The 9,223-nt window shown below is 41.3% G+C and overlaps 1 protein-coding gene across 1 annotated transcript in view; it reads left to right on the top strand.

The window, feature by feature from the left end:
- The window catches only part of LOC106532504 (BCL-6 corepressor), a gene marked incomplete in the record, with an annotated part of 129,446 nt that extends 126,252 nt beyond the window's left edge, over nt 1-3,194 (top strand). Inside the window, 1 exon segment of the mRNA XM_014028568.1 lies at nt 1,746-3,194. Coding sequence (XP_013884022.1) covers nt 1,746-2,934 — 1,189 coding nt within the window.
- Nucleotides 3,195-9,223: the final 6,029 nt, after the last annotated feature.

The raw sequence follows: 9,223 nt of genomic DNA, 5'->3' as shown, positions 1-9,223 counted from the left end.
CTCCGAGCGAGCCGGTCCTCGGTTGGACTCGCTTTTTTTGGCGTACGCCATTTCCGCCTTTTGGCCGTACGTTCATTTTTAGTATGGTTTCCATGCAATCCTTTATAAATGAGACCCCTGACCTGTAAATCAGACCATATTCATATCATCATGTTTATTGCAAAAACATTAACCTTTAAAGTCATCCATTAATTTGGGGAGTCATATTATATACAGGAGTATAATCTGAATGACATTTTGAAATGTACTACCGCAATAACTATATTTTCTTATATATAACTGAAATATTGTCACAAGGATAAATCATTAATTCTCCCTCTTCACTCGCACTCTAGAATGTACAAAACAGGATTAGGGCTACTCAAAAAACGTAAAATAAAAGAATTCAAACTTTTTTCTCAGAGTTCTGACTTTAAAGTCAGGATTTTGAGAAAAAGTCAGAATTCTGAGATTAACGTCAAAATCCCCTTTCGTAACCCTAATTTACACTAAATAGGACTCCGCTCCGCTGTGCTGCAGTTCGCAGCTGTTTGTGTGCACCCCAATTTGTACAATGTCCGCTCCGGTGCGGTGCACAGAGGAGGGAGCGTGTGCAGGAAGGAGACTGTGCAATAAATCCACTGATAAATGTGGAAGTCARAGCAAAACTGATGAATTCTGTTCAAGATGAACTCCAAACACAGCTGAAAATATAGATATAAAAACTTTTGGTATCTATGTTGAAACTGTTTCGCTGTCATCTTTTTGAAAGTTCTGATTTCAAAATAAAATCCATTTGCATCATGTGTACACATATGCTTCATGCTGTATGTTGCCATCTGCTTCCCAAACAGAACGATACATTCTGACAGCATGTGTAGAAATATATCCATATATTGATTAATATAGCTGGGATTTCAGCAAAATTTGTCCGCCCTACGGTGTCTTATTTTGAAAATACGGATGTTGTGCTTGTTCCTTTTCCTGTTGGTGCAAAGTGATCTTTGTAGACTGACTCCAGAGCAGCTCCGACGTCCAGCAAAAATAGAAACAGATCAGCACCGCTGTGCGAAGCCATTGTAAACACACTCATTGACTATAATGGTTGCGTATTTGCTGCAGAGGTGTAAATTAGGGGTAAGAATGCATTGTGCTTAACTAATGTTTGTGTTGTTCTTGTTAACCACGGAGATGGAAAGAAGATATCAGTGGACATCAGTTGCATGTTCGTGTGCTTAATAAGACCAGATGAGCTGCTCCTCTAAGCTGTCTATCTTGCTACCTTAACAAGCAGCTTCTGGGAGCCACAAACACACCCACAAATGTGTGTCCTCAAAATAATCTGTTTTCCCAACAAAGAGTGCACCACAAAGGCTGATATAACCTGAACTTTGGATGAAATTAAGGGTAGCATTATAAACAAGGATTATTTTTAGGCTTTTTAGGCTCAAAAAATGAGGGTTGCATTATATTCAAACTATATTATACATGTATTAATACAGTAAAAYGTTCCAATCAGAACGTAAAGTTCTGACCAACAGTATGTTTTTGTTAGCAACATRTATGTGAGTACACCGATGACACTGTTTAGTATTCTGAATCTTGTCAACTTCCTATTTTTTAGTTTTTGTTTAGTATTCAGATAAATCAGTTATGAGTTACTCTTTAAATGTTCAGTGAAAATGTCAGATTTAAACATGTTTTATCAAATACTATATTCTGGATTTCAATATTTTCTTTGTGTTTTTCCTCTTTCCCTCCTTCAGTCCCAGAAACTGGCTTCTTCTCGCAGACGTCCTCGGCCGGCTTCGGATGACTTCTCGCTCCTTCCGCCGCCTCTTTCCGCAGCTGAACATTCAGTCCATCCCTGAAGATGAGTTCTACCGGCAGGCATCCCTGTCGCAGCTCCTCACGGGTCCCGATGAACAAGAGCTGGCCTCCTTCAAACCCGATATCAAGGACCCGCTGGAGCTGGTGCAGGCCACCCCGGAGCTTGCGGGCATGCTTGGCTCCTCCCTGGAGTTTGTGGACAGTCGCTGGGACTCACTAGAAGCTTCTCCGCCCCCGACACCTCCCTCCTCACCGAGACCACCTCAATGTATTATTACACCGTTTCCAGTGCAGCAACAGAACGCAGAACCTGGTCCTAAAGTCAGAACTACAAAGTCCAATTYAGGACTGAAATGTTCAGGTCCTGCTGCTAGATTAGACTTTAGCAAATGGGAACCACTAAAACAAGAAGATAAAATTGTTAGGATTACCTCTTTGGCAAAGCCAGGCAATACTGTTACCGCTAGCCTTTGGGAACCACAAGGACAACGAATCCAGAATCCTGTCATCAATGGGACCACTCACTCAGACCCTAAGGGGGACTTTAAGAACTGGGAACAACAACATCAAGGAAATACCAAATCTAACTCTGGGGACGGCAGGAACATTTGGGAACCRCAGCGGCTACAATGTAAAAGCTCGGGGAATTCTAAAACCAAAGTCGTGAACGATGGRTCCAAACCAACTCAACTTCAGATTAAGAACACTGAGAATTATAATCCTGCAAATTTAAAAGAACAGGCAAATGCTAACATCTGGAAAAATCAAGAAGGTACGGAAGTCAGGGTGTTGGATTCTCCAAACACACCTGCTTTGGTTGAACCAAGGCTACAAAGTAAGACTTTTGAAACCTCCAGCCCTGTGAAGCTGGACATCTGGGACCATCAGAGAATAAAGAGAACTGGTGGTTCTGTTGCAGCATCGAAAAGAGACACTAACCCCTGCGAGGACTACAACCAAACATGTAAGGCCATAAAGATGGATGCTGCCTGGCAGAGGAACCTGACCAATGTCAGAGTCCACATCAGRGACCTGGGGTTGAAAGTTGCCAGCATTCGGCAGGATCTGAAGAAGGAATCGGTTAAGGGAGTGGGAAAGAGTCCAAAAACCAAAACAAGGTCATGAGACCATCAAACACCACCAGGAAATACTTCATGTTGTAAACTCTGTAAATAAACTCTGACTGTAACTGTGTCATGTGCTATGTGTAAACTGAAAAAAAACTTCTTCTTTTTTTAATTTATGAGCACTTTGGTCTTTGTGCATTGAGTCTGATGCAAATATACGTCTGTGGTGTTGAGAGTGTTGGTTCTGTCCAGATATCTTGTTGGCTTTTTTCACCAACTATCGCTGTTCAATAAAGTTAAAGATGGAGGATGAACTCATGACTGGTCTGATCTGAGCTCATTTTGTTTAAAAGATGTCACCCTTTGGGTTTATCTTGACCGGAGTCCAGTGCTATTGGTTTTAATTATGTGATGGTTGCCAGATTCTGACCTGGTTTGTGTCTTCGGGCTGAGAATGAACACATTTAGCCACTTTTGGACAGGTATCAAAATGTTCAACTCATTCAAATGTGTTCTGATTTTTGGTATTTGTAACATTTATATGTTTTATTTGTTTTTAATTTTATTTTTGCTTTTTGGTCTTATTGGAAGGAATGGACATTGCTTCAGTACTTCAGTGCATTTCCACCTCCAAACACTATTCAGACTTGGAAAGAGTTTYACCATGTGACTCAGCTGTTTGATATTTGAAACGTTTATRCATCCATCCATTATCTWTACCTGCTTCTTCTTTTCAGGGTCACAGGGGTCACTGGTGACCATATCCAGCAGTCTGTGCGAGGGGCAGGGTACATCCTGGACAAGTGGCAAGTCTTCAATCAAAATGAAATGTTTTTAACATCACAATTTAGACGTGAATTTTGGGGTCAGTTTCAGATTTTTTGCTGTGTTTAGCTGTGATGTCACCCACTTTATAAGTGAGAGCTTTTTAATCTTGCAAAACTTTTGCAAACTTCTTTTACTTCTACAACCTTGCATGCACAAAATTTGCATCAAAAGTTCAAACGTTTTCTTCCTACCCAGTCTGTCTCTGCTACAGGATTGTTGTTTTTCTTACAAATCCCACCTCAGGAGGCTTTGAGATTTAGATCCAAACTTGAGTTTTGTCCTWAATTCTAAGACTTGTTCTGGTTCCCTGACCTTTTTTTTTTGGTGGGGGGGCTGAATGCTTCCTGCTGTCCTGGCAGATGTTTGATTCAGATGTGTAAAACCATTCAGTCATAAAATCTGTCAACTGTCGTGATCTCGGCTCGTCTTCAGTAAAAACCGGGCAAGGCYATTTTCTCGGAAACAAACAGGAGCGAGTTCATTCATGCAGGCAGGATGAGTCGTTCAGCCTCGCTCGTCTCGTTCGTTCGCCCACATCCCTTCATGCAGCTGAAAACAGGGTGAGTCATCTGTTCTTCACATTTCTTCTTCGCCTTCCAAACACAAACACATTCTTGTGAATTTGGCTTTAAGAAGACAATCAATCTGATGTTCTACAGATTTCTTTAAAATGTATTAAGAATCTTTCACACATTTATTTCTGTGTGTTGRATCCTACTAGAAGAACATTTGTTTGATTCATACTAGCATACTAAAATGAAATTCTGCTGTTTAATATAGAATTTTACTTAAAACTTTAAACAGAAATGTTAAGTAATTGCAATACTTAAACTCATTAATCAGCTTTCTTTTATGAAGTCTAATGACAATTATGTTGTAATAATATAAGTTGCAATACAGCCAGACTTTTTTTTTCTGGAGAGAAGAGCTTTAAATACCAGGTTCAAACTCCATTTTTTTCCAAACTTTTAAATCCTAATTTCTGCTGTCTCTCTGACTTAACCCAGATAGCAAAAGATGTTAATTCAATATTGAATTATGGTTAAAAACATTTATTTTTGGTTAAGGTCGACGACTGATGGTGAATCAACCATCAAACAATCATCCAGTTTTAGCCATTAACCAATCTTGAAAAGATGTTAATGAATCAATGTTTCATGGTCGAACTCTAATGATTGAAATACCAACATCTAATCATTGTTGAATCAACACTGATATTGTATCAATTATAGTTAAAAGCCAAACATTGTTTCATCAAGTAAGTCACCGACCACTTTATGTATAATTTCAACATGGATTCGGTAAGATGCCTGACCATATTTCAATGCTGATTCACTCATATTCTGCTTTCTGGGAAGGCCCTTGGCTGTGAACCGCTCCAGTGAAAGTTGAAGATCACGGCATGACAAAGCCAACAGGACCACATCATCTGCAAACAGCAGAGATGAAGTTCTGAGACCTCCATCCCCAGGCTGCACCAAGAACTTCTGTCCAMAAACGTTGTGAACAGAATCGGTGACAACAGGCAGCCGTAGCAGAGTCCAACTCCCACTCTGAAGGGGTTTGTCTTACTACTGGCAATGAGAACCACATTCTCGCACCATTTGAAAGGGACTGAATGGCCCGTGACAATGGACCCACAATCCCATACCCATGGAGAACCCCCACAGTGTACCTCGAGAAACATGATTGATTACCTTCTCCAAATCCACAAAACCTAATTTCCCTCTGGGATCAATAAAGTATTTTTGAATTGAATTGAATTGAAACACGTAGACTGGATGGGCAAACTCCCATCGCCCTTCAAGGACCCTAGTGAKGGTAAAGAGCTGGTCCAGGGTTCCACGGCCAAGATGGAACCTGCATTGCTCCTTCCTGAGGTTTGACAATCAGACTCACTTATCCAGCACCCCTGAAAAGACTTTACCAGGGAGGTTAAGGAGAGTGATACCCCTATAATTGGAACACACCCTCCGGTCCCCATTACTATTATTATTTCAGCTGTAGACTTCCGAACAGGTCTGGATTATAACACTCACTTCAACTAAATACCATTGATGGAGTAAATCATAAATTGCAACTGAAACAGAAGAATAAAAAGCAAATAGTGTGAAGGTAWTATGAATTGAAACCAGAGAGTACATAATAAGACCAGGTGAATAAAACTGCTCAGATATAAACTACTGGTACTTCTTTAATTAATTAATTTGCAACTGATTATGTTAAACATGGAGTGGATGCTGTTTCAGGACGCAAAATTAAGTTCAGGTTCAGAGTTTGTGTCAGTTTGAATATWAATACTGACTTGGGTGCATTTTTAGTGATATTTTGTTTTAAAACCAGTTTGTTTCTTACTTCAGTTAGTAAAATGTTTTTATTATTATAATTCTCTCAAGTTTAATTGGTGACAACTTGTTGAAACCCTGTTTGTGTCTGCACACGTGATTGCGTTTTTCACATCTATCACAACAGCCACAGGCTGGGTCAACGTGCCTGATGTGGCCTTCCTCTGCTGCTCGCTCGCTTGTCGTGCGGCATATTTTAATCTGAACACACAACAAACCACAAACGTCTCCTGTTCTCTCTGACAAACCTGCGGCTTTTGTCAGCCAGARCTGAAACCAGCTCTCACATGAACAGATTTATCAAACTGTGAGGAAACTCCGACTTCTCGGCAGGCTGCGCYTTGTTTCACAGACCTACACGCAGTGGTGTTTGTGTGTGTGATGAATGTGTAACTGCGAGTGTGTGGCTGCCTGAAGACGGAGGATTGAATTGCTAATGCGCCGCAGGAAGAGTGCGTGTGTGTGCGTGTGTGTGTGTGTGTGTGTGTGTGTGTGTGTGTTTGGGTCGTCTGGTTGGCAGATCTGCGAGGCTGTTTAGCGAGCGAGACGCACAGCGCCACAGATGAATATTTAAACAGAGGGAAGCAGAGCAGCCATCATTTATTGATGCTGCTGAAGGGAAAGATGAATAGCCTGTCTGTGTACGCGGCGCTGGAAGCAGCCGGCATCCAAACACTACTCAGGTCTTGAATGTGAGGCGGGAAGCAGGGATTCTTTGTGACGGCGGTGGGATTTTCAGAAACACAATCTTCTGACAAACTTCATGATAGAAGTTCATGATAAATATTTTTTTAAAGCTTCCATTTATTTGCTTAAACCCTCTCTGGTCTGTCCCGGGGTCTCCTCTCCTTGGAATGGACCAAGGAGGCATCTTCATCAGATGACCGATTCTTTTTTGATGAGGAGCAGCGGCTCCTCACACTTTCTCAAACAGTGAAAACAGTTCATGCTTTTCCATGCAGGCAACCGTCCGTATGCACGTCTGTGTTCAAAGTTCAGCTTCAGCATTGTATTTGGAAGTCTACAGTTTTTAGATGTGGCAATGATGTGTTCATTTGTTTGCTGTCTATCCAAGAAAAAGAAATAAAGTTGGAGTGATTTGTCACCAGGAATTAGCGTCAGTTTTATGTTCTTTGAGTGACAAATTACGAAGCCCACAAGTGGATATCAGAGGATTTGTTTTCCCTCGTTACCTAGCAATGCTTTTATTCCAATGCATTATCTCACAATACTTCTTGAGATCCCGTGCAAAAGTTTTGTGTTATTGAGTTTATTGGTATGTTTTGTATTAACTGTACTGAATGAGAGTTTTATTTCGAAATATCAAGTTACCGAAACTGGATTGTCACCACAAGTTAGAGATATTAAAGCTGCATAGAGTTAAAAATCTTAATATACCATGACTCCAAGCATTACTAAGAGATCTTTATACTGAAACTGAATCAAAGTAGCAACTCTCCTATAATGGTGCACATTGCATTAATAAACTGGCATTCACAACAGCAATGAACAATTTTTGTGTGGGAGCGCAAAAAGTATTGTGAGGTAGGACAAAAGAAAAACATCCCCACTGTCCCACCACAGACTTTGTAACAAACAATTCCAACATTTATGCAACATATTCCCTCCGTACGTTTCCTCAAAGAGGACCTAATATGGGTTCATTGAACAAGTTAGGATACATCTGTAGGCTATTCAAAACATGTTCATTAGATTTTAATACACAAAATCATTTTCAGTTGATGAGATTTCACCTGGTCAGTTCTGCCTGTTCTGAGCTCTCTTCAGAACAAGCTCTRTGCAAATAAGCTGCTGTTGGCAAGCCCCTCCCAACCTTTTGTTTACGTTAGCKCCACCCTCCAAACATGGCATTTTTATTAGCATTTCAGAGATGTCAAAATGGCTGCTACCAACAGATGCACATAATGGTATAACAGTAGTCAATAGGCTGTGCGCAGTACATCCACCCCAGGGCTTGATAGGGACAGATTGAAGTCTGGCGCCTTGGTGCCGAAGAGGCCAACATGCATCTGTTGCTGCTTCCCGAGGGCCTGATGGAAACGCGATTCGCGCTGGAGCCGAACACAGGTTGCCRGTTCACGAGGACCTGGCGTTATGGAAGGAGAAAGGCATAGCTGCTCGCCTCCTCGCATCAGCGCATTTAACAACAAATATGGGCAATCTCCCTTTTTGCCATTACAGAGCAGCGCAGTGCCCACATTCTTCCATGTGAAGACTAGGACAATGCCTGATTTCTCCATACACAATGTTTGGGCTCTCTCAATCCAAAGGTTTTTGGCTATTTTGATCATCTTTTTAAATGACTGAAAGAATCATRGAGAATCAGAATCAATTTTATAACCATTGTCAGTGAATACACAGGCTAGGAACTTGCAGTTAAGAACACCCATTCTTATTACACACAMATAACAAACATCGGGTAGAACAGATGCCCAGGTCTTTCGCAACATGATGCTACCTTTTGCAGCTTGGAATATACACAATAGGAAAGATGAGTTTAAAAAAAGATGTTCTGATCCTATGTTTACACAGAAACACAGAAGCATATGCTCAAAAAAACACTCGCTTAGTGCAAGGCAGCTGGGAGGGTGGGGGTGTCAAAAACGTGGTATGGGGTGGGATGCAGCAGAGCCGGTGATGTTTCAGGTTAATATTCTGTGCTGGAACCAATCAGAGACCTCCANAGGTTAATATTCTGTGCTGGAACCAATCAGAGACCTCCAAAGTCCAAAACCAGTTGTTTTCAACCCAAGTTCAGTTTATCCGAGTCAGTTCTCTGACACCACCACCTCAGCCTTTGGACTGGTCCACCCACGGATTATACGGGGGAGAGAATGGGGAAACAAGCCTTTGTTCATGTGTCAACCAGGGAAGTTTTTATCACTGCTGACCGCCAAGGTCAGCAGCTGCAGGGATCTGAAAAATAAACATAATTGTTTTGGTACAAGCAGCCTTGAATTTCTTGCTACTTTACAGCCTTAACTGCATCTCTGTAATGGCGAAAAAAAGCCAAATGTTCTGAATTTCATTACCTCCTCGCCTCTCTTTCCATGTGTAATCCTACATCTCATGGGCACACTGCTGAACTGTGATTCTTGTCAGAATCACATCCAGTTTGCGACTTATGCCCCCCAACATCTGAGTCTGTGCGTT

Source organism: Austrofundulus limnaeus, unplaced genomic scaffold (genome assembly GCF_001266775.1).
Source record: "Austrofundulus limnaeus strain Quisiro unplaced genomic scaffold, Austrofundulus_limnaeus-1.0 Scaffold781, whole genome shotgun sequence".
In the NCBI taxonomy this organism is placed as follows: Eukaryota; Metazoa; Chordata; class Actinopteri; order Cyprinodontiformes; family Rivulidae; genus Austrofundulus; species Austrofundulus limnaeus.
Note: the sequence above shows the minus strand (reverse complement) of the source record. Positions and strands in the feature narration are given on the sequence as shown.